At 35.6% G+C, this 27120-nt stretch overlaps 1 protein-coding gene across 2 annotated transcripts in view; it reads right to left on the bottom strand.

The window, feature by feature from the left end:
- Nucleotides 1–13987: 13987 nt before the first annotated feature.
- LOC105032792 (probable methionine--tRNA ligase) overlaps nt 13988–27120 on the bottom strand; it is a 39087-nt gene continuing 25954 nt past the window's right edge. The window contains exons 10-17 of one of the 2 annotated variants that reach the window (XM_073247633.1): nt 20961–21079; nt 20757–20822; nt 20539–20667; nt 20249–20392; nt 20022–20142; nt 18055–18281; nt 17839–17940; nt 13988–14445 (exon numbers count right to left, since the gene is read on the bottom strand). In XM_073247633.1, coding sequence (XP_073103734.1) covers nt 14215–14445; nt 17839–17940; nt 18055–18281; nt 20022–20142; nt 20249–20392; nt 20539–20667; nt 20757–20822; nt 20961–21079 — 1139 coding nt within the window. In that variant the 3' untranslated portion in view covers nt 13988–14214. Of the gene's footprint in view, nt 14446–17838; nt 17941–18054; nt 18285–20021; nt 20143–20248; nt 20393–20538; nt 20668–20756; nt 20823–20960; nt 21080–27120 lie in introns of both variants that reach the window. The other variant, XM_010907357.4, reaches the window with a different exon arrangement.

Genomic DNA, 27120 nt, shown 5'->3' with positions numbered 1-27120 from the left:
CTGACACACCACAACATAATGAGATATCTAAAAAGAAGAATTGAACCCGATTAGATATGGTTCAATCCATGATGAAATTTTCTAATCTGCCAATCTTTTTTGGGGATACGCTCTTGAAACTGCCTGCTATACTCTTAATAAGGTTTCGAGCAAGTTTGTTGATAAAACTCCATATGAGATGTGGACAGGGCATAGGCCGATACTCTGACACCTTCGGGTTTGGGGATGTCCAACTTATGTCAAGCGTTTAAATAAGTTTGGACCAAAGTTCGATAAATACTTGTTCGTAGGATACCCAAAGAAAACAAAAGGATACTATTTTCACCTCACTGAAGAACAAAAGGTGTTCATCAGCAATAGGACAGTCTTTTTGAAAAAAAAGTTTCTTGGAGAAGAAACTAATGTCAGTAAAATTAAACTTGATGATGTTCATGAGGTAGAAGAACTGGCACACACAGAATTAGATTTGATTGGAGAATCAAATCTGGAGCTTGTAGAGGCACCATTAAGGAGATCCAGTAGAGTACCATGTCAATCGAATAAATACTACGGTTTTTTGATCTGAGATGGCGATCCTATCAAACTAGATGAGAATGATGAGGATCCGATCACCTATATGAAAGCCATGCAAAGGCCCGACTCTCAGAAGTGGCTTGAGGCCATGATTTTCGAGATGGAGTCCATGGAGATCAATTGTGTATGGACACTAATTGATCTATCTGAAGGAATAAAACTCATAGGGTACAAGTAGATTTTCAAAAAGAAAAGAGGAGCAAATAGAAAGATGGAGACCTATAAAGTCTGTCTAGTTGCCAAGAATTATCATCAATGTTATAGTATTGACTATAATGAAACATTCTCACCTATGGCAATGCTCAAGTCCATCCAAATTATGCTTGCAATAGCAGCACATTTAGATTATGAGATCTAGCAAATAGATATCAAAGCTACTTTTCTAAACAGAGAGCTGAAAGAAGAGGTATATATGATATAACCTAAAGGGTTCATATCCACAAACGAATCTAAGGTGTGCAAACTAAATAGGTCCATCTATGGATTGAAGTAGGCATCTAGGAGTTGGAATCTATATTTTGATAAGGTGATTAAAATGTATGGCTTCGTTAGGAATGGAGAAGAGTCTTGCATTTATAAATGAGCTCATGATTCTATAGTCATCTTTCTTATATTGTATGTAGATGACATACTGTTAATAGAAATGGTATCCCAGCTTTGCAAAATGTAAAGCTGTGGCTCTCATCACAGTTCTCTATGAAAAATTTGGAAGAAGCATCCTACATCCTAAGAATGAAGATCTATAGAGATTGATCTAGAAGATTGTTTGGATTATCCCAATCCACGTACATCGATACCACGTTGAAATAGTTCAACATAGAGAATTCTAAGAAAGGCTATCTTTCCATAGGCAATAAAACTACTCTCTTCAAAAAAAATTGTCCGACAACCCCTTAGGAGAGAGCATATGTGTGATAGCCCAAAACCTAGCCCAAGCCCAAGCCCAATCTCAGCCCACCAAAACGAAAAAAGAAAAAAATAGAGGAAACCGGGAAGAAGACTCCCGATAGGAGTCTTCTTCTCCGGTGAAATCCGGGCGAGACCGGGAATCCTAGGACCCCTCGGAGTCCTAGGGTCCCCTATAAGAAGACCCCCTCTCCCTTGAGACCGAACATCGGCCTCTTCTTTCTCTCCTTCCCTTCGATTTTTTCGAAGTAAAGCCGCGGTCACCGTTTTGATTTCTCACCGTGACTGCCACTGACGAGGTCACCGGAGGTCAAGGCACGGAAGAATCTCCTAGAAGTTAGTCGATCTGTTCATTTCAGTGCTCCGTGAAAGGTAAGTAATGAATCATCTTCTCGAGGTATTCCATATTTATTCTGAAAATAAATAATTATTCTCTAAAATTATGCATGATTTATGAAATTATGTTTTGAAGAAAAGTGCTTTTGAAATGTTATGGTATATCGATTTATGCACATGTTTAGTGAAAGATTATGATATATATTATGGTACAAAGTATTTTGATACAGATCGAATTTATGCTCTCAGCCTAACTATGTTTCAGTGGGCTCCGCCAATGGAGATTATACGTTGGTACTCAGTGGACCCTGCCAGTGAGGGTTGTGCGCTGGTGTTTGTGGACCCTGCCAGTGGGGGTTGTGCGCTGGTATTTGTGGACCCTGCCAGTGGAGGTTGTGCGCTGGTATTCTGTGGACCCCACCAATGGGGGTTAAACGTTGGTCATAGTCAAGGCTGTTGAGTTACGAGTGTTTTAAATCGAATCAGATTTATGATTATATTATATGTGAATATTTGAAAATATTTGATTTGTATTAAATCAGCATGAAATATACTCTTATGTTTATTTGCAGCATTATTCTTGAAAATTTTATAATATCTGAATTATCTAGTTGAGATATTTGTTACTTACTGGGCTGTCTAGCTCATTACCTTTCTTTTTATTTTTCAGATTCAGATAATTAATATCGAGAATGGGACGAAATATTGGGACAGAGCTTTTAGAAGCGAGATTAGCATTGTCAACTTCAATTGAACTTAGATCTATTGTTTTTATTTTTTTTAGCAAAAATTTTATTGGATGTAAGACATTTGATTTAATTACTTGAATTAAAGTTGAATAATAATTATTTGAATTTATTCCGCTGTGATGCATTGATATCGTGATGAGATGCCTTGCATGCTTATGGAGAGAGTTCTTCATGAGTATGCGGCGGTTGCCGCGACCCTCGATTCATAATCTCGAGTCGGGGGCGTGACAATTAATATGGTATCAGAGCATAAGTGGATAAATTATGACACATAAAATTTGACATAGTATGAGTGTAGGTGGGTAAACATTAGGAATATTGGGACGTTAGAGTATGAACATCATAATAAACCCATCCTAACAAATAGATAAATGAATCTAATAAGGTTTTACTACTACAAGGTTATCATGCCTCCCCGTAGAATGACAAGAACTACTCAAGGAATTGCAAGAGAGACATCACAACCACGGGATGGTAGCACTCCCCATCTGACCAGTGGCACCCCTCAGGAGGAGGGAGTCGTAGATCCTAATGGGAGTACTTCGAGAGCACGTCAAGAACCAGATATGGCTCAGTTAATGCAGACCCTAATCAGGATGGTACAAGCACAACAACAAATACAGCAGCAAATGCTTGAACAACAGCAGATACAACGAGATACACAACAACATCAGCATCCACCACCACAACATGGAGAGCAACCAGTACAACGGAACAACATTTCAGAATTTAAAAAGCTTGCTCCTCCAGCTTTCAAGGGGACTACTGAACTTTTGGAGGCTGATAACTGGATAATGGAGATGGAGAAGGCTTTCGCTGTCCAAGAGTGTCTTGATGAAGAAAAAATTCGATATGCAGCTTATTTACTACAAGGAGAAGCATACAACTGGTGTCAGCGACTACAGCGCAAGCATGAACAAGACGGTGAAATACTTACCTGAAAAAGATTTCGGATTGCATTCTATGATCAGTATTTTCTCCTGAGTATAAGGATCCAGAAAGAGCAAGAGTTTATTTATTTGAAGCAAAAGGGTATGAGTGTGACTGAATATGAAGCAAAATTTACAGAGTTAGCAAAATTTGCTCCGAGATTAGTGGATGGTGAGCAAGAATGTGTTCACAAGTTTGAGATGGGACTGAGAACCGAGATTCGAAAATAAGTGGTTCCATATGAATTGACAACTTATGCCGACGTGGTAAACAAAGCACTGATAATTAAAAAGGAAGTCAATGAAGAACGCATGGAAAGAGAAAGAAAGCAAAGAAAGAGAGTAAAATCAAATGATACACAAGGGCAGAATAATAAAAACATCAAAAGATCAGCTAAGGGAGCAGTAGACAATAAGACTCAACAGATTGATGGTGAGCCGTGCTCTAGATGTGGCAAAAATCATGCAGACAAAGATTGCTATTGGAATACAGGTGCTTGCTTCAAATGTGGTCAGAAGGATCATAAAATTTCTAGCTGCCCGCTAAATACTGAAAATCAAGTTGGCCAAAGAACTTATGAAGGATAACATAAGGGTGGTGGACAGATTCCTAAAAACCAAGGAAGAATGAATGCGCTTACTCTACAGAATGCACAAGCTTCCAATACTATGGTGACAGGTATGAAAAATTTTGAGGATGAAATTTCTTTTTAGGGGTGAAGAATGTGATAGCCCAAAACCTAGCCCAAGCCCAAGCCCAATCTCAGCCCACCAAAATGAAAAAAAAAAAAGAAAAAAATAGAGGAAACCGGGAAGAAGACTCCCGATAGGAGTCTTCTTCTTCGGTGAAATTCGGACGAGACCGGGAATCCTAGGACCCCTCGGAGTCCTAGGGTCCCCTATAAGAAGACCCCCTCTCCCTTGAGACCGAACATCGGCCTCTTCTTTCTCTCCTTCCCTCCGATTTTCCTGAAGTAAAGCCGCGGTCACCATTTTGATTTCTCACCGTGACTGCCGCCGACGAGGTCACCGGAGGTCAAGGCACGGAAGAATCTCCTAGAAGTTAGTCGATCTGTTCATTTCAGTGCTCCGTGAAAGGTAAGTAATGAATCATCTTCTCGAGGTATTCCATATTTATTCTGAAAATAAATAATTATTCTCTGAAATTATGCATGATTTATGAAATTATATTTTGAAGAAAAGTGCTTTTGAAATGTTATGGTATATCGATTTATGCACATGTTTAGTGAAAGATTATGATATATATTATGGTACAAAGTGTTTTGATATAGATCGGATTTATGCTCTCAGCCTAACTATGTTTCAGTGGGCCCCGTCAATGAGGATTATACATTGGTACTCAGTGGACCCTACCAGTGGGGGTTGTGCGCTGGTGTTGTGAACCCTGTCAGTGGGGGTTGTGCACTGGTATTTGTGGACCCTGCCAGTGGGGGTTGTGCGCTGGTATTCTGTGGACCCCACCAATGGGGGTTAAACGTTGGTCATAGTCAAGGCTATTGAGTTACGAGTGTTTTAAATCGAATCGGATTTATGATTATATTATATGTGAATATTTAAAAATATTTGATTTGTATTAAATCAGAATGGAATATACTCTTATGTTTATTTGCAGCATTATTCTTGAAAATTTTATAATATCTGAATTATCTAGTTGAGATATTTGTTACTTACTGGGCTGTCTAGCTCATTACCTTTCTTTTTATTTTTCAGATTCAGATAATTAGTATCGAGAGTGGGACGAAATATTGGGACAGAGCTTTTAGAAGCGAGATTAGCATTGTCAACTTCAATTGAACTTAGATCTATTATTTTTATTTTTTTTAGCAAAAATTTTATGGGATGTAAGACATTTGATTTAATTACTTGAATTAAAATTGAATAATAATTATTTAAATTTATTCCGCTGTGATGCATTGATATCGTGATGAGATGCCTTGCATGCTTATGGAGAGAGTTCTTCATGAGTATGCGGCGGTTGCCGCGACCCTCGATTCATAATCTCGGATCGGGGGCGTGACAATATGAGTAAGATCCTATATGCTTCAGCTGTGGAATCTATTATATACGCCATGACGTGTATGTGTCTGAATGTAGCATATTTACTAAGGGTAGTGAGTAGGTATCAGTCTGATCCAGATGAAAATCATTAAAAGATTGTGAAGATAATCCTTAAGTATTTAAGAAATACTAAGGACCAATGACTTATCTATGGAGACACTAACTTGAAACTTATGGGATATACTGATTTTAATTTTCAATCAGACCATGATGACAGTAGAAGCGTGTCGGACTATGTATTTACCTTGAATGGAGGAGTGGTATGCTGGAAGAGTTCCAAGCAACATACTATGGCTGATTGTGTATGCAAAGTAGAATACATTATTGCATCTGATGCTGTAAAAAAAGTGGTGTGGTTGCAGAAGTTCATCACTGAACTTGAAGTTACACCCATTGTTGATGGCCCTGTTCTGCTGTATTATAACAGTACTGGACTTATAGCTCAAGTGAAAGAACCAAAATTACACCAGCATACCAAGCATATTTTGCATCGCTATCATCTTGTACTTGAGATCATAGATCGAGATAATGTTGAGCTTTAGAAGATCGACGGAAAGGAGAACATAGCCGATCCCTTCACTAAAACTCTCGGGATCAAAGAGTTCGATGATCATAAGTAAAAGATGGGTATAAGATACTATTTCGATTGGCTTTAGTTCAAGTAAAAATTGTTAGAAAATGTATCTTAAAATCAATCATTTAGACAATTGTGCTCATTTTGTAATATGTATATGAATTATTAATCAATGAATAAAAATTATTTTGGCATCATTCATTACAAAGTTACATCTTTCTTGCTAGAACTCTTGTATTGTGATGAAGTTCTTAGAACTATAAAGTAATTAATAAAGGAAGATTTATCGTATAGTTTTTAAATATATTCGCGACCAAATGATACATCATTAAAGGACGATGATGTTTATCGAGTGAAGGTCGTTGTGTGCCATATAGGTTGGTTGTTCTCTTAACCAAAGAATATGAAGACACTGGTATGGCATACAGGTGAGATATAGGAGTACATCGTCACTAAATAAGTGACTCACCTGCTAAGTACTCTGCTGTCAAAAGCAGCTCACGAAGCATATGGGTATAAGTGTCCTTTTGTTCTGAGATCATCATAGTGACTTACAAACAACTCACTGTGCTTTGATGTCAGACCATCTATATTTCTAATACAGTGATGGAAGACTACTGGATACAGTCAAGTACTTGTAAAGTCTGTGTATGGATCAAGATGGAATTGACCCCTCCAGATCATAGGAGTTAATACATCACTGTATTTTAATTTAGTAAAATCTTGATCAGGATAATCCATATGATAGATTTAAAAGGTTGGAATACAATGTGGATGATCCTTCAGGATTGATAGTTTAACCCTATATCATCCTAGAGTATTCAAAGTCAAAGGGATGAATTATGCGGTAACCATATGCATAGGTTCTTGAATATTGCTTTGTAATTATTCGACCTATCTAGACATCAAAAATTATTACTAGATGGTAACTTTGATTAGTACAAAAAATGATTCTATGCTACCAGCTTAGTGTTCGAACCTATGGAGTCATGCATAAAATCAAATGATGTAGGAAAGAATTGACCTAAGTATATATGTTTAATTTAGAAGTACATAACTTGATTAAACAAATAGATTAACTTGATTGAGACTTAAATTATAGGCCATACGGGATTAAACAATTGACTATGTCTAGCTAGCACTAGACATGAGGTTCAGGTTCAATTCCGAGGATGAACAAGATTTGATTTTTGATCCAAAAAGTCTATAAGAGATTGAATTTAAATACTAATTCATTTTAGATTAGATCTGATTTAATTAGACTTAATTGGATTCATAAATTCAAGTTAGACTTGGTCCTAAATCCTAAATAGTTTGAGATTGACTGCCTATTCGAAATTGATTCGAATCAGATTCGAATTGGATTCGAATTAATCCATATTTGGATTAGATCCTTAGAGTCTACTTTTATTGAGACTCTCTCTCCTCATAACTGATCAAAAGGTGGTGGGGCGCTGCATGGTGCCGCCCCACACTTGAGTGTAGGCATGGGTGCATGAGGGCACCTAGTTAGGCACCAATTCTTTTTCCTTTAGGACTCTTTTTTTGATAAGTTATAAATTAATTCAAAGCCTATTTAAATTAAGAATCCTAGTCTTATGGGTCATGAAAAATCATCTATAAATAGGAAGGATCTCTAACTACTATAGCATAATAATTAGATTGTGTGCTAAGGTGAGAAAGAGAGAGAAAGGAGGTGTGAAGGAGGAGTAGGCATCACCCTTGCTCTTGGCGTGTTCCCCCATTTGGATGTCCCTCTTCTCTAAGACGTGAAGGCTCTTTGGGCATCCCCTCTTGCTGATGTGAGGCATCACATCAAAGGTTCTCTCCCCTCCCTTTTTTCTTATAAAGATACATCAATCCAAGACTTCATCCCACTTTTCTACGAAGTTTGGCGTATGTGCAAAGTAGAGGGTTTGTGGATTCAGACCTATGTGAGGCTTTGGATTCAGAATCTTTAAGAATTTGATCCCTATTCCACTGTATATCAGGTAAAGATCTAATCTTTATTGAGTTGTTATAAAAAAATTTTAATACTCCCTAGCAATCTGTCCCCAGAAATAGATTTTTTTTCCTTCATCTGAAACCACTTCGCTCCCGAAAATCCATCTGGAAGAACCTTACACGTGCTGACTTCTTGCATCACAACCTACAAACAGGTACCCTGCACAGTCCTCAGAAAAACTACGATTCCTATTTTTAAGTACTTCAAAAAATTCTCAAATTTTTTGTGTAGGTTTTTAACTTAACTAGTAAGTGAGATTTTAAATTTCATAAGAATCTGAAATCATTTGACTCCAAAAAACCCATCTAGAAAAACCTTACACGTCCTGACTTCCTACATCAAAACCTATAAACATGTATTCTGCGCAGTCCTTAGAGAAACTACAATTTCTATTTCTAAAGACTTAAAAAAACTCTCAAATTTTCTGTGTAGATTCTACTTGACTGATAAGTGGGATTTTAAATTTTATAAGAATCTAAAATCATTTGACTTTCGAACATCCATCTGGAAAAATTTTATACATCGTTACTTCTGCACCTGAAAATAGAGCAGTATCTAACCAGCAATTTGATTAAATATTATTATTTTATTAACAAAATATTTTTATTATTATTTTATGAATAATAAGATTTTATTTTTTGAATAATAATAAAATATTATTAATTGATTAATAATAAATTATTATTTTTATTATTTGATTAATAATAAAGTAATATTATTTTTTTATTATTTTTAAATTTTTAAAATTAATATTTTCTTATTATTAAAATTTTATTTTAAAAATTAATATTATTTTATTTTTAAAAATAATAATAATAATATATATTTTTTTTATTATTATTGTCTTAATATTATTAATAATATTTTATAGTCTTTTCTACCCATGGTATTGCCACCCCTCATTTTGCTGGGGCCTTGGATCCATGGCGCATCTATATGAGGATGGTTTGGAGGAGGAAAGAGAGGTCAAATGTGGCGTCGGAGGGGGGGGGTGTTCGACACGAAGCCTTGACAGGAGAGAGGGGTGGGGGTGCTTGAAATAGTTTTTATTTTTGACTACATATAGCTTACTGATACCAAGGCTGAAACAAAAGTAGATACTGACAGAAATATGTCGACTATGTTTGATAGCTTGAGAAAGAAAAAAAGTGTAAGACTTGAAAATATGGTGCTGAATAGAACGTCTTTTGCACAGAAGGTATCCATGATCACTACAGATTAGATCACTGTACTATGGCAAACCAAATATTGTGATCTTAGATCACCTCAGGATTTGGATCACCAGTAATCTTAGATCATAGCGGTGATCCAAATTAGGTCATCAAATGCCCCCATAGTGCTCTAGGTATGCATTTACAAATATAGATAAAGAGACTACTGTTACTGCTACGTAGAAAGGCCTGTGAAAATGTGTTCTAATGCTATTGTGATCTTATGATTGGCGTATGTTTTCTTCACCTTTGCATCTTTAAAAAAATATATTTTTTTTTTTTCCTTCTTCCCCCGCACGCCACAACCTATGGTAGGGGTCACTGAAATCGTCACCTAAAAGAATTTTAATGAAAATTAAATCAAGTTAAGAAGGCAAGTCTAGCCTAGAAATTAAATTAGAGAAGAAAAGCTGTCAAGAACTCATGGCAGGAGAAAATATTCTAATACCCTATGTGTGGCCTGTCATTCTGATGTCACTAAGGTACAATAGGCTAAGTGATGCTCAATGAGCATGAGGATGAAAAAAAAGCTCGGGATTGCCATGAAGGAGCTTAAAAATGAAAGCAGTATTAAACCAGCAATTTGATTAATAATAAGTTATTTTTACTTGATTAATAATAATTTGACATCGCTAAAGTATAATGATAATAATGATTCTGAGTCAACTTTCTAATCTGCACAAAGAGAGGTGGCGGTGCATACTAGATGCGGAGCCACAGGGAGAGAAGAAAGAAATAAAAAAATAAAATAAAAAATATAAATAAATAAATAAATAAAATATATTTTTAAACATTATTTTTTAAAGATTATTTTTAAAATTATTTTTAGAAAAAGTTATTTATTAATAAAAAATATAAATAGATAAATAAAATATAAAAAATATTTTTTTCTAAAAAGTCACCCTTTAAAAGGTCGACTCACTACAAATATTTTAAAAATATAAATAAATAAGTAAATAAGTAAAATATTATTATTATTGTTTAATACTTATTATTATTATATTGTTTAATACTTATTATTTTTATTTAAATTTATTATTATTTAAATATTTAATTATAAAAGAATATTTAATCAAATAATTGGTTATTAATCAAATAATAATATTTAATTAACAAAATAATTAATTTTTATTCATCTATTTTTTAAGAAAATAATAATATTTTTTATTTTTTAAAAATTTATTTTAAAAATTAATATTATTTTATTATTATTAAAAAGATCAAAATTATTTTTTTAAATTAAAATTTTCTTAGTATTTTAAAATTTTATTTTAAAATTAATATTTTTTATTTTTAAAATTAATATTTTTTTATTTTTTCCTCTTTCGTTTCTCTCTTCCTTTCCTCCCACTCCCCCCCGGCCGATGCACCTCTGCCCTCCACCCTCCTCCGACCATGCACCCCCGAGCACCCCATACCGCCTATGCTGCCCTCGTACCGTCCACCTCCAAATTGCTGATTTAACCAACGATTTTATAGTCACCTTCACGCTGAGGTGGCCGAGGGAGGGGAAATCACCGGCTGCGCCGGCGATTTCAAAAATCAAATCGTCGGCTCAACCGACAATTTCTCTTTTTTTTTTATGGGGGGCAAACGGAGGGCGGAGGGGGACGGGGTGGGGTTTGGGAACCGATGGGTGGTAGCACGAGGCGGTTGTATTTAGTGATAAATTAATAAAAATATATTAATCATATATTTTTATTTTATGATTAATAAAAATATTAATTTTATTTAGTGATAAATATTGTTATTTGATTAATAATTAATTATTATTATTATTTGATTAATAATTAATTAGAGGGGCGGTTATGGTGCCGTGTGGGTCGACCACCGATAGAGGGAGATCGGTGGGGAGGGGGGGTGGGGGCGGTGCTGGGGTGTGGGAGGAAGGGAAGGGAGGAAACAAGAGGAAAAATTAAAAAAAAAAAGAAGAAAAAGAAAAAAAAAACAAAGAAAAAGGCTAGACTTGCGATTCCTGTTTTCAAATATTTTCAAATTTTCTGTGTAGGTTCTTGATTTGACTGATGAGTAGGATTTTAAATTTCATAGGAATCTAAAATCATTTGACTCCCGAAAATCCATCTGGAAGAATTTTATATGTTCTGACTTCTTGCATCAAAACCTGCAAACAGGTATCCTATGCAATCTTCAGAGAAACTACGATTCTTATTTTTAGAGACTTCAAAAAATTCTTAAATTTTTTGTATAGATTCTTAACTAGTAAGTAGAGTTTTAAATTTCATAAGAATCTGAAACTATTTGACTTTCGAACATCTATTTGAAAAAATCTTACACGTCCTAACTTCTGCATCTAAAAATGGAGCAGTATCAAACCAGCAATTTGATTAATAATAAGTTATTATAATTTGATTAATAATAATTTTACGTTGCTAAAGTACAGCAGCAACCATAGTTCCGAGTCAACTTTCTGATATGCGCCAAGGGGTGGCATTACGTGCTCGACATGGAGCCGTGAGGGAAGAAAAAAGAAATCAAAAAAATAAAATAAAAAATAAATATAAATAAATAAATAAAATATATTTTTTAAAAAATATTTTTTAAAATTATTTTTAAAAAATTATTTATTAATAAAGTATAAATAAATAAATAAAATATAAAAAATATTTTTTTTCAGAAAGTCGTCTTTTGAAAGGCCGACTCACTACGAATATTTTAAAAATATAAATAAATAAATAAATAAATACTTATTATTTTTATTTAAATTTATTATTATTTAAATATTTTATTACAAAAGAATATTTAAATTTATTATTTTCTTTTTCTTTTTTTCTTCTTTTCTTTTTCTTCTTTTTCCTTTTCTTTTTTCTCCTCGTTTTCTTCCTTCCCTTCCCCCCACCCCCCGACCGACCTGCCTCTCCCCTCCCCCCGGCCCCCTACGCCCCTGGGCCCTGCACCGCCTTTCCCCACGCCCCGCAAACCCCTCCGTCCTCTCCCGACTATGCTCCACCACCCGACCCCCTGTGCCGCCCATACCGTCCCCAACCGTGCATCCCCACCCCCTGAACCCCCGCCGCACCCCATCTCCCCCGCCTGTGCCACCCCCCTATCGGCCCCATGCCATTGCTCGTCGGCCCCTAAACCCCACCCCCTCCTCCTCCGCCCTCTATCTGCCCCTCGTAAAAAAAAAAAAAAAAGAGAAATCACCGATTGAACCAGCGATTTCTCCTCGCTCGACCACCTCAGCGCTAAGGTGGTTATAAAATCACCGGTTCAACCAGCAATTTCGAGGTGGACGATAGTTTTGAAAATAAATTGAAAAAAAAGATAATTTCAAAAATATAAAATAAAAAATATTAAAAAAAATTTAGTACTATCATTTTTGTTAGTGATATAATGGCTGTGGCGGCGATGATGACATTATAATAATAATGCAGACAAGTGATGCTATAATGATAGTAAAAATCGCAATCATGGAAATGATGTACGGTGATAGTAAGATTGCATTTGACACCGTGTAACTTATATTTTTGTTAAAAAAAATAATTTTTATTTTTATTTTTTTCAAATTTCTGACCACATAAACATGTTTAGTAGTCATTGCTTTATTTTTTAATAATAAAATTAAAAAAATATGTTGATTTAATAGGATCAAGATGGAGACAGCAGAAGAAGAGACACTTGAGGATGCCCTTGGCCACGGCGAAATCGACGACTATTACTTGCAGGCAATTAGAGAAGGTTTGCAGGCAATTAAAAAAGATGTGAACCGGCACCGAAGGAGTGGAGGATGTAAGCGATAAAGGCCTCGATAGAGGTGTTAGAGAGAGGCGGTTGGCACAGAGGATAGGAAGGCCGCCAATGATAATGGGGAGAGCACAGAAAGTGGGAGCGCCGGAGGCGTAGAGGGTAGTGCGGTGGTGGAATGGGAGGTTGTGAGGGATGTCGGAAGGAATTGAGAAGGAAGTTGAATAGATAGAGAGCCAGGGACAGTTGAGATGCCAAGGAGACTTGGGATGCCAAGAGGAGCTGGCACGCATAGGAGAAGGAAGCTCACAAAGTTACTTTCAAAAGAAAAAGTGAAAACAAAAAATTTTTACTTCCACTATTTTTCAAAAATAATAAAAATTATTTTTTAAAAGAAAATAAGATAACCAAACAACCTCCTTATATCAGATTTGATGTCCCAACTTAAAAAGAAATAAGAAATTAAAAAATAAATGATACCAAATAAGCTCTAAAAAAAAAAGATGAGTTTCTTATCTTTGAAAATAGTAAAAGTAAAAATTTCTTATTTTCTTCTTAAAAATAATAAAAATAAATTTTAAAAATAAAAAAACATATTTTTCCTTAATTTCTATGATTATTTAAATAGAAAATAACAAACAAATACAATGCCAAACAGGCCCTCGCACTTAAAACTGACCAAATGATATACAATGGAAAACACCACCCAATTCAGAAGGGCATTTCCAACTACATACATAAAATATACCTAGTCAAAATGGGTTTTAAGCAGGACATTACCGAAAGATTATGTATCAAAATTAAGGATTGGAATGTGGCTGAGAAATTAAAGGTGATTGATAAAAATAAAAGCTTCCTCGATGATGGGTAGAATCAGAAGGCGTTTCCAACAATTTCCAATTGCAAAAAATTCCATCAGCTGAAGACAAGCAGACCAAAAAATAAAAATTTGGCCATTTCATATCATATGACAAACTTTAAACATCCAAAACCATCTGCCATTCGTTATCCTCATATATGGAAAAATTGTATTACCAGCCTAAAACCACATGAAATAGATTACTGTGACAACAAATTGTGACAATAAAAAAATGATCAAGAGCAAAATCTGTTGAAATGTGTTCTGGATGAAAAAAGAATCTCCAATCTACCTAATGGCGCCGCTTGCTATGGATAAGACCTTGCACACACCTGCCGAAGTTGTGAAAGGCACATCCTTGTAACAGGCTACTAGCTCCGCATCTGTATGTAGATCAGCTTGCACCTTTTCCCAGACCTTACTCTTGGCATTTAGAATACCATCTGGCTCACCCGAGTAACCACGAAAGCTTACTCGCTCTCCCACCACAGCAGACTCCGGTGGATCAACCAATTCAACCTGAAATTCCATGAACAAAAAGTGTAATGGCACATTTCCTCACAAGTTACCAAAGAAATTAACCATCCGTTTTATGCTTTTTGAGATTCCAGAGCAACCAATGTGATCATAGCTGTTCCCTTGGTGTTTTCAAGAAACCTATTTAGGTTAGCAGATGTAGAAAGCATGATATTTCAAATTGCGTGACATGTCCGGACCAGATATAAATCAAATATGGAAACATGACAGACGCCTCTAGGATGCATGTCCAATACTTGCTTCTAAATGTACCATATTTCAGAATTTCAAAAAAGACTTTGGATACTTCAAGAATACTCCTAAGATACTTCCTTAACATCTAGTGATGAGATGATGGGCTTTCTTTTCTTTTATTTGTTACAAATATTGATCTTTTAGTGATTCATGTTTTTAATTTTTTTTCATGATGATATTAATGGATGGAGTATGGATTGTGGCCTATTGATTTGAATGATGATTAAACTATGGAGCATGTGGACGCTAATACTATTCTTATGGACTATTAGTTTGATGATCTACCATATTTACCTACCAAAAGGAAAAAGGATAAGCCACTTTACTTTATAGCAAGTTTTTAAAAACTGGATCAAGGCGCTGAACAATAAGTAATTCACGCCTCCAGTCCGAATATACCCAGAAAACCGGACTGATCCGAAAAGACATATATCTAACAAGCCTGTGGACAGAGAAAAAAGGGATAGACTAGCAAGTTGCTCAAACCATTCCAAGTTCATGCAATAGCCTTTTATACATAACAAAAATTGGTCCAGCAATTAGGTGTTATAGTTTGTTTTGACTCAATTCGAGGGGTTTCCCTCATGAAGCACCATGACTCAATAACCTCATCTTCTTCATGGCATGAGCAATAAAAATACAAATGGTTGATGGAACAAGGCAAATGGCACTGGCAGCACCAGGTCCCTCTTGATCCCCGTACGTCTATTCTAGCCCCTTAGGCAGCAAGAGCCTGGCAACATGATGATGCAAAAGCACTCAATTAGAGATGCTCCCAACCCCTTTAGGTCCTCTATCCCTCACCACACTCAGCCCCCTCAGCAGCCAAAGGTCATCAACGGCATCCTTCCTCTCCCCTCCTAGTCCATCTCTAATCTCAAGCCCCTTTGAGAGCCAAAGACCAAGAACAAGCCAGCACAGTGGCACCCTCTCTCTCTCTCTCTCTCTCTCTCTCTCTCTCACACACACACACACACTAGCTCACATTCTTTATTCTCTCCCTCCCATTCCGTCTTTTCCCTTCTCTCAGTCCCTCAGGATTTTGTTTTCTAGGAAACAATTCCACAATTTTGTACCCGAAGAAAAAGTCTCCCTCCTAATGATTTGTATATAATAGCTTAGAAGAAAACCAAATTTATTATACTAATGAATTTTGAATTTTTCTTTATTTTTATCTTATGTATAATTTAGTCTAATATTTATATAAATAATTAATAATTAACAAGATTCAGAAAAAAGACATGATTTCAAAGTTTGATTCCGGTTGACCCTATGGTTGAATAGGTGATCGTTGACTGAACCCTTCAGATTCAATCAACAGTTATGTAGGGGTATAAACAAGCCAGACTTGAGTGAGCCAAGGCTATCAGGAGCTCAAATCAAAAAATCCAAATGATTACTTGAGATCGGCTCAAGCTCAGGTCAAGCTAGGTCAAGTCAACTCATGCTGGGTTCTTTTTACGCTGAGCCAGCACAAGCTTGGCTGATTTTGACTCAAAATACTAAGCACATAATCACAGAAGAAAAACCCAAATCTAATATTTATTTTTTCAAGAAAAAAAACCATTAAACCTCTTTCGCCTCTACCTCACATCTCTCATGTTAAAATTGTCCATGGATCTGAAGATTTATGATTGACGATGGAAGGAGGTGGCTTCTTACCACCCTGAAATTCCTTTACCCTCCTGATTGGGTTGCAAAAGATGGAGACATAAAAGGCAAAAATCTAGAGAGCAACAAGCTCGAGAGGGATTAGATGTAATGTTCTAAGACCCAAAGAAGGTTGGGGGGAGATGGAGGCAGACGTAGAGGTTAGGGGATAGAGGTAGAGGGGTGAGGAGACACAAGAGAGACTAGTGGGCTAGGAGAGGAGTGAAACACCAACCAGAGCCATGATAGAGTACTCGGTAAAGGAAAATGGAATGGAAGGACTATGGCAACTTTAGTTTCCGCCAACTGAAAAAAAACTATTAGATGTTCATCTAATGTCACCAATGCTTATAAACAAACAAAACACTAGAGACATTAGATCTATGAATCTAATGGTTTGAATATTGCATAGTAAATAAATATTTGAGCCAGTAGATATGAATCTAATGGTTGTGCTACTTCAAACAAATAGTTAGATAAGTATAGAACTAACTTTATCTATGCATAATTAGTAAATAATATAAGTTTTATCACATTCATTTACATTTAAATTTATTTAAAGCTACATTAAGCCAAAGATGAAGAGCTAGGCCTAGCTCATGTTTGGCTTGTTTGTTTTCAAACTCCAAGTTCTAGTCAATTTGATTCCGTCACTAATTGAATGAGTAAACATTTAGGGCTTCTCATGAACATGTCTATTTGATGGCCCTAGTTTCGAAACATTGCTTTATACATGCTTTTATATAGTTGCTTTAATATATGCACAAAAAGAGATAGCCTAGGATCTAGTTGACCAGATTTTAAGTCGAATTTCGTTAGATGACATTGGAAGATGGGGGGTTTGTCAAAAATGATATGAGCCATTGGATGTGATGTATCATTTCTAAACCACTTAAAACAAACACTTAAGTTGGAGACCTCTACCCTATGCATCAAATAGTCAACCAAAAAAAAAAAAGGCAGTTGAAATAACATAATATCACGCTTATTCTTGACCACTTGATGCAAAGGTTAAGTATCTAGAAATCATATGATTTTTGGACTAACAAGTAGCTTAGAGATAGTAGATCACATCCAACAGTTTAGAATTTAAATAGTCAATACTGGTCCACTGTCTTTCCATTCCATTTGACCAGATCCAACATGAAATCCAGTGGACTCAGCATTGTTGTATCATAGCCATAGTCTCCCACATTTTCAAGCTTTTCCCTATGAGCATTTTTTTGTGTCACGTCATATCCATATTCCATACTCATCCATATTGCATAGAATCTGCTTTCAAATGACTAAAATATATTCAAAGATATTGAAAATACCTATACAATTTTGATGCCTAATTCTTTCCATTACATTAACATGGCAATATTAGAGGCAGGGTATTAAAATAGTCAGAACAAGTACATACCCAATTGCCTTGCCATAAACCAAGATTTGACTCATGCAACTTATCAGATGAAAGAATTGAAAACTAAAAGGTGAACAACATCTTACCTTACTGTGGTCTTCATTTGATGCAGCCAAGACCATTGCATGTGATTTAATACCCCGCATGGTAGCTGGTTTCAGATTACAAAGAACCAAAACTTTCCGATTCTGCCCATTAAGTAATTAGAATGAATAAAAAGGTATAAAACATATGTAAAAATGAATTGGAGGAAAAACCAGAATTTCTCATCTGAAAGAAAAGTAATAATTTGGTGGGCAAACCTGCATTTCTTCAAGAGGGATGTATTTGACAAGACCACTAACAACTGTTCTAGTTGAGTCCTCGCCTACATCGATTTCTTCCACATAAAGAGAATCAGCATCTGGATGCTTCTGAACTTTCTTGATCAGACCCACGCGAATGTCAAGTTTGGATATAGAAATTTCTGTTTCAGAAACCTTCGACTTGGAACTACCAACAGGCTTAGCCTGTTGTTTCTTTGCATTCCCTTCTGTACCAGTTACATATAAAGCTCAGTAATCTTCTATATTTTTTTAACAAAATATGTAAATAAGATGGATTTTCAAAGTAAGGATGAGTTGGCAACAAAATTTATTTGGCTTCGAGATGGTCCATAGTTGTCATGTGCAATACATTTTACATACATGCAAATCTGTAACTGATTCAGTCTTGATAGCTAAATTTTCCACCTAGGGGTTCATAATGACTGTAGAATCCACTCCCACAACCACTATTTCATCAGACAAAGTATAGATCAATAATATATATGTACCTCATGTTTATTTTTGCTTACAAAAAAACACCTCAGTGAATGTGAAAAGCAAGCAATAAATCTGCCCCATGGCATACTGCTAAAGTTTAGGAACCAATACATCAAACAAATCGTGTCTGATGGGTAAATTATAAGGCATACTGCTTACTGGGGAAAAGCCATCACATTGATCTATTTTACATTTTATTTGCAAATTTCAGCTTGCTGAGGACACAAACTTCTGCACTCCTGGATAATAGCTTGGTCTTGATCCCCCAGTCTGCCGTCTTGCTGTAACCATCAACCAATTCTAAAATCAGTTGCTTTGACTACTTATTCCTGTTTGCTCAGGAAAACGTAGATGTTGATGCATTTGCCACTCCCTTGGCCAAGAAAGTGAGTCCACTTCTCAAATGAAAGAACCGGCCAATATTTGGAATCTAATTTACAATTTGCAGATCCATCAATTATCATGCACTTATTTAAGATCCACACAAAAATAATAATCTTTTATTATTTTGTGATGTTCAGTGTAATTTTATACATATATTTCCTAGATGCTTCTATACCAGAAAATTTATCACAGCTCCATTTCCCTGTTGTTGCACTTACTCCAGTTCCAAGGTTTTGAGCTGGATTATTTAACAAAGAGAGAAATTTCAATAGTTCAGCACAAGACACAAGCTATAGTCTTACAATTCAGTCTATCCAACCTTAAATCAGTATATTAGACATTGGATTATAGCTTCCATTCTATAAATTATTTAAGCCAAAATCATGACAATGTACCAAAAAAAAAAAAAAAAATCTTATGTCATCTATTTGGAGCATCAGCTTTGTAAATCCTTGGTCACTTATTATTGTTGAAGTGATAGTCCCCTTTTTAAGGATTTTTTTTTTTTTTTCAAATTCAACTGAGAAATGCTATCACAAATTTAAGACTTGCTCTTTTCCACCAAACACAAAATATGAAGACTCCTTGTATACAATATCAGAAATTTTTCTGTTGTTTGACCTCCACTGGTACAATGCATAAGCTTAATTTAAGTTACTCATTTCAAACTTCCCGTCTTCAGCTACGACTTACGACACATTAATCTCAGAATTCCTGTCGCTGTAAGTCACTTTAGGTATATAGTCCATCCTTATTACCATCACTGCACAAAAGATTGTCGCTTAATTTTATCCAATAAAACTTGCCCCCATGTACGGAAGGTACTTGGCGAGCCGTCAAGAATCCAGAAGTACCTTTCTACTAAATCCATTATGCTCTAGTTCTGGCAAAGACATCTTTATCAACTTTGTAGAATCAAACATGGAAGATAAAACTGATCACTCTGCAGTCCATGATGTCCCATGGTCATGCATTCTGCTTAAGGCCTCAATCTTAATTATGCATTCCTCAGGCAATGAATAGAAGTGCCTCACCAACAAGTTCCTTAAAGGGATGATAATTAGAAATATAAAGACTTCTACCTGCTATTTTTGTTCTTTTGAGTTGCTCAGCAATTTTTTTCTCATCAGCCTCTGCTCTTTCTTTTCTATCAGCTTGGCTGCCGGCAAATTTCACTCTAAAGAATTCCACATCTTCATCTTTCTGTAAGAATGAGCATTGTTACCAATTGTGAACAATTAATTGAACTGATGTACAAAATTAATAAGGACAAAAATGGAATGACATCTGAAAAAGAAATTATACATACGAGTTCCTTAAATAGTGGCTCGGGTTTCCCTATTTTGTGACCAGAAGATAGGAAAGCCCAAAGTTTTTTTGCCTTCTCAGTTTCTCCTTTCTCATCACAAAATGAAAGATGTGTTTCTGGTGCTATATTAAGCTGCCTTAGTACCTTTCATGCCAGCAGAAAACACAGTTCAGCTCACACCATAGTATCTCAAAATATACAAAATTGAACCGCATAAAAGGTGCTTGTAACATCCTTAAACAAGGGAGGAAAAAGGGGGGGAAAGAAACAAAAGGGGAAAAGTGACTTACTTCAACAGAAAAGGAAGGCATAAAAGGTTCCAATAAAGATGCGAGAAGGTACACAAGTCCAACTGAAGTTTTCATCACAATTGCACATGAAGATGGATCTTCTTTGTAAAGCTTCCAAAATTGGCTTTCCTACATTGCATAATGCAAAGAAAAGTAACAGGCTGGCAATAAAAATAAGGACTTACGAAAAAAAGAGCATGAAATGATACAAAACCTACTTGTAAATATGCATTTCCCTCACTGGATATGTTCATTGCAGTTTTTAAACCTTGTTTCAACTTCACCTGTCATATAACACGTATCATGTTTTGTGATCAGATTGGTCAACAAATAATAATTTAGAGCACCCAAACTAATGCAGTTTGAAGGTTTCAACATCATGAAATAGCATGATCATGTTGAATATAAATAGACTGAGAGACCTTTTCCATAGCCTCAAGATACTGGTCAACCAATTTACCAACTTTCTCTGCTAAAGACTTAGTTAATTGATGTGATTCTGCATCAGGAGCGTCAGGAATGACAGAATCATATCCTGCTCCTGCAAAAGACGACACTTAAGTAGTAAGAATAGCATTTTATCAAGCTACAGAATTTCTCTTCCCATGCATGAAGAAATGATGACGAGCATGCAAAATATAAAACTATATCAGCAACTAAGAAGCAAGCTCAATGATTTTCACAATCAAAAATTATTATTAGTTCATAGCGAAGTTAAATCCATTAATAGAGATATATACACTGTGTTGACACATGATTTCCAGAATAATAATTTGGACTTTATGTCTTGATAGAAATGTTGACTAAAATGTTTCACACAAGAAGAGTGATGATTGCATTCAACTCAACATGGTTTAGAATTCCACAATGTAGGGAAACTAAAACACTGGATAGCAAGATTAATTTGTGTAGACTAAATAGGAAAAGAAAATACTTGCAAGCATACCGATTAACAATGATTAGTTAGGAAGATACATCATCATTGATGATATTATCAAGATTAAAAATACCCTAGATAATGAAGGTTGAAGGGAGCTGAGGTAAGTTTCATTCTAATAAATAGCTAACTTAATTTCCCAATAAGTTTTGCTTGAGTGCAAAATATTAAATGCTGTCAATAAAGAATCCTATATGAAAATTGCAAATTACTACCAGATTATGTGTACCATTGAATAGACCATTAATAGCATGTTTCGATTTTATATTTCCAAATGTTATAGTGCATTATGCCTGTGAGTGTACAAATGTAAACAAGCTTTCGAGTTTATAAGTATGTGAAAATATTAACCATCGAACAAAAGTGATTGGGCTCGAAGGAAGTAATAACTCCCAGGTACCTGAAGCCTATATGCCCAATTTAACCTAAATTCCGAACTTCAATGTCTCACAATTCGACTCCCAAACTTATAACCTGTTAACAATGAAACTCCTTCGTTACTCAAATATTAAATAGTTAACAGAAAAGGCATGTGCCTCGCACGTGCCTTTCAATTTACTTACATGGCACTTCTGGAAGCAAGTATAGGTTGTTTTGATGACACATGGCCAACATTTGCCACCAAAATTGATTAATTTCCCACTAAAATGATGTCTTATTAGAGGCACTGTTTCACAAAGCCAAAAACAACGTGGGAGGACCTTGAAAGGCTTGTCTGTTCTGAAACTAATGCCTAGGACATGTTTCAACCATACTGGAAACCCTCTATGCACACAACAAAAACAAAGAAAGGAAGAAGCTCATCATCTTATTCCCAAAAGACCAAACCACCTGATTCACCCTGTACCAAGCTTAACCGGACTGAACCGCCCAGTTCACCTCATACCGAGCTGAACCGATGCAGGGCCGGATCAGTTCGGCCCTATTTTTTGAAATCATCCCTGAACCACCCGTACCGAGGCGTACTGCCCTGTCCTATACCAAACCAAAGCGTGCTAACCTATACCGAGATAAAAATTGAAAAAAAATGGTCTAACTCGATTTGTTGAACCAAACCGAACCGCCCGATTTACCCCGTACCGAGCCGAACCAACCACCAACAATGCCAATTCTATGGACCTTGCAAGTGGGTAAGCAAAGATGTACCCAAAATTCCACTTCGCACAAATGTAAGGCCCATCCTCTGCACTGTCTTTATAAACCTCACTGATCATACCTCCTCTCAAAAATGTACTGTAACCCCAAATACATGAATCCCAATTAAGACGCCATAACAACAAATCCAAAACACAGCACACTAAATCTTACTAAAAATTTAATAGAATAAGAAATAACCAAAATGGCAGCAGAAAGAATACATTTCCTGGAGAAGGCTCATGGCCATTCCAGAAGACACACAACTACATCACATCCAACCCTCCATTCTTGGCCTTCTGCAAACAAAGACAAAACAACACCAAGCAGCAAACAAGAATGGAAGAAATTTCATATGAAAGCCTCGATGAATCGAAGCACATACAATAATTTGGCTTCACATATTGGTCACTTGTTTTCTATTTTTCGTTGTCATCTTCTTTTGATATTGGTCTTTCTCTATCAAATTTCCTCTTTCTCGCTCCAAAATGTCTAACAAAAACCCCAATCTTTCCTCTTGTAGGCATAAAACAACATAGACTTGCTTCCAAAAGTGCCACATAAGTAAACTGAAAGGGCATGTGTGAGGCACGTGCGTTTTCCGTTAACTATTTAACATTTGAGTGATGAAGGGATCACATTGTTAGTGGGCTATAAATTTAAGAGTCAAATTTTGAGAAATTGAAGTTCGAGGGTTACGTTAAATTGGGTCATAAAATTCAGGGCTTTTTACAAAGTTTAGCCTAAAGGCTGATAATACGATAATTTGATATCACAGGAAATAAAAATCAAAATTCTTAAGTTATAGATAGCAGACATGCTAAACAAGGCACAATTCTCATAGATAGGAGAACCCTAAAAAGACAAGGTTAGCACCTAATCAGTCATGTTTATGGGTCAAGTATTGTGCCTGGGTTGGTAGCCTTCCCCTCTCGGCAGTAATTTCAGGCAAGTTAAACCTGCTTCTTTCGGGCTGTTTTTGTTGCTCAGAAATGGTTCCAGTAGAAAGGTACCCAAGTTTTTTGAGTGCCAGGCTGGCTCCAATCATTAGCAGAGTCCATCTCTACGGTGGTTGAAACCGCACAATGGCATGACCTAGAACATCAAGGATATTGCTGCCCCAACAATGCAAGTAACAGAAATTTTCCATATAATCACCTAATTACTCCCATGATATTGTATACATCGTCTTAAGGTGAAAATAAGAGCCTAAAAGTTTCTCTAGGTATAATCCATAGAATTATCGGCTTAGGAGACATCATATTCCATCAAAATGACCAAAATGCACTCGCAGTGAAGTAAGCAATCAAAGGAAGCATACATTAGTGTGAAGAGCTATAAATGTCCCCACTATGCTCTTCTGGAGGAAAGATAGCAAGCTAAAAAAAAAAAAAGTATGAGAGAGAAAAAAGTTCAAATCCTTCCTTCAGTTGTAGAATGGTTAAGTGTAATTTATGTGGAATCATAACTGAATGGTTATCTTAGAACTTGCAATGATTTAATGGTTAACAAGCTGAAAGACTTGGCATGCATTGCAACCTGACAGACTCCATAGACACAAAACAAGATCAAGGCGCATCCAAGTGACTAGCTCAACTAAAGGGGAAAAAAAAGAAAAAAGTGAGAGAGGAAAGGTGGGGGAGGGCAAAATCCAGGAACACAAGAAAAATATAAGTTTAAATTGAGTATACATATTCCAGGTTTTCCAAATATTTATATAAAGCAATAAAAAAAAATCACTTGTTAAGATGATTAAATATGCATGTTCTTAGTAAAATTTTAAAATTAGCTCAAGGATACCAGAAATTTAACATTTCTGCAAAGTTGTTTTAATACATGCATCCTTAACTAAGCTCTAGAAATAATAACAGCCTACTTCAAACATCATTAAAAGAAAGCAATTGTTAAGACGATTAAATATACATGTTCTTAGTCAAAATTTTAAAATCAATTCAAGGATACAAGAAACTTAACATTTCTGCTAAGTTGTTCTAATACATCATACATGCATATTTGACCAAGCTCTAGAAGCAATAAAAGCCTATTCAAACATCATTATAGTCAGTCCAACTTATGGCCAGAAAGATCAACTCTGCAGGGATCTCTGAACACTGGATAGGAAGAATTTGACGAGTATTTTTAAGAGTTTGACATGAATCAACTTGCAGATATGTATCCAACCCAGATTCTATGAGGTGGACACAGGAGCCCATGTGCACAGACTATAAAATGTGGTTTCACACTGTCGATTAAGCCAATATAAAATAATACCAGCAAATATATAATGGAAACTTAAGGTATCCTCTAACCACAACTGTCCTCTAACCATGCCCCCGAAGCACTTTTCTGAATACTAGTTGCAATGCACATGCAGATGCATGTAGCTGCCAAGGATTTTATATTTGGAATATTTAATTAAAATCCAAATATTAAACAGATCTGAAAATAATTGATTCAACATTATTGTTTTTCTTCTTATGCATTATGTCACTTTTGCCTCTTGGTTCATATTTTCTTTGACCTGTCAGTTCTGATGTCAGTAAGAGTGGGTCTTTTCCTCCATACGGTTTCCACCTTTTTCTAATTTCCTATTCTCAAAGTTAAGAAGTGTTAGAATCCCTTCTTCAACAGAAGTCTAGCATGTTTCAAAACCTTTAAGAAAGCAAGTTTATTAGAGTTATTATTATCCTCAAAGCCCAACACTATCAGAATTTTTTTCTTTTTGGAGTCTAGCATGTTTTAAACTTTCAAAGAGAACTAATAGCACTATTATACAAATATTTTAAATTTTAATGGAGTAATATGATTAGTTTTGGAATTCAAATAACTGAATTTTAAAATATTAAAATATTTAGTTCGCGATTAACTTTCTCTTCTTATGCATTATATCTCACCTTTGTCTCTACTCTCTTGATTCACATTTTCTCTCACTTGTTAGTTCAATAGTAAGAGTAGGTCCCTTCCTGCATACCGTCTCCATTCTTACTTCTTATTCTCAAAGTTAAGCAGCACTAGAATCCCTTCTTTTATATAAGTCTTGCATGTTTTAAACCTTTTTTTTTTGTTAGAAGCACGTTTTAAACATTTCAAGAAAATTCCTGCATATCATCTCCATTCTTACTTCTTATTCTCAAAGTTAAGCAGTGTTAAAATCCCTTCCTTTATATAAGTCTTGCATGTTTTAAACCTTTTTTTGGTTAGAAGCATGTTTTAAACATTTTAACAAAGAAGTTTAATTAGAGTTATTATTGTTCTCAAAATCCAACAATATCATAATCTACTTTTTCCATAGGAGTCTAGCATGTTTTGAACTTTTGAAGAAAGAGATCTAGTTAGAGTTATTATACAAATATTTTAAATTTTAATGGAGTAATCTTATTAGGATTACTTTTCAAATTTAAACAATTGGGAAAATAAACCACTGTTATAAAGCTTAAGGATAAGGTCTCGTACTTTGGCTATGTTAGTGATATGCAACTACAGTCATATTGCTTACCCCTATCTAGCATCTTGGTTAAGCCCAATTATAGATAGAAATGACAATGAGGACTCCAGCCGAAGGTTGAGATCAAAGAAATCTGGTTTGTTATCAGGTTTTCTTAACATAAAAAGAAAGGAATAAAACTAGAAATTTAAATCCATGCCACACTCTATAAACATAACCGAATCCACCCTCCAACTTGCTAGTCAACCTTAATCTACTCAGTTCTCCTTCTAACAAATAATCCCTGCATAATTGACAACCTGATTCCGCCAACTTGATTCAGATGATAAATAGTTAAATGGGAACAGGCTAAAATGTGACCGGCATCTAAACTGAGGCGGTGTTTGGTTCGCAACCGGAATCAGAATAAGAATGGGAATCGGAATAGCTTGGAATCGGAATCGCAATGGCCAAATCCCCTGAAACGTTTGGTTCGTGACCGGAATCGGAATCGGAATCGAAATCGAAATTGGAATGAAAAATTGAATCCATAGAGGAGAGTAGGGATTGAGTTCTATATAGATTGAGCCATTCCCATTCCACCCTGAAATTGGAATCGAAATCGGAATCGGAATGGGACTCCTCCCAACCAAACGGTTGGAATGGGAGTCATCCATTCTGATTCCGATTCCAGACCCCCACTCCCCCCAACCAAACACCCCCTGATAGGCCCATAAATGATCCAATTACAGTTTACATGCACAAATAGATAGCTACATATAATGCAATGACACAAATTTCACATATGTCAATATATGCAGTTCAAGTTTGCATGTCAATCTGCATATGCAATTATCAGATTTTAGGTAAAAAATATCAATATAAAGATTATTAGCATATATAATTTGTACAAAAGGCCGTGACCATTGGTCCCCTATTGGGTGAAGCTACTTGAAATCATAATAAAATGAAACAATACAGCAAACAAAATATTTTAGTTATTCAATCAATAGCTCCATTTTTATAAGATTGCTTGCGCCAAAATCAAAGATTTGGGAGAAAATTGATAATAAACAACAAATTTTAG

This window comes from Elaeis guineensis, chromosome 13 (genome assembly GCF_000442705.2).
Source record: "Elaeis guineensis isolate ETL-2024a chromosome 13, EG11, whole genome shotgun sequence".
Lineage (NCBI taxonomy): Eukaryota > Viridiplantae > Streptophyta > Magnoliopsida > Arecales > Arecaceae > Elaeis > Elaeis guineensis.
Note: the sequence above shows the minus strand (reverse complement) of the source record. Positions and strands in the feature narration are given on the sequence as shown.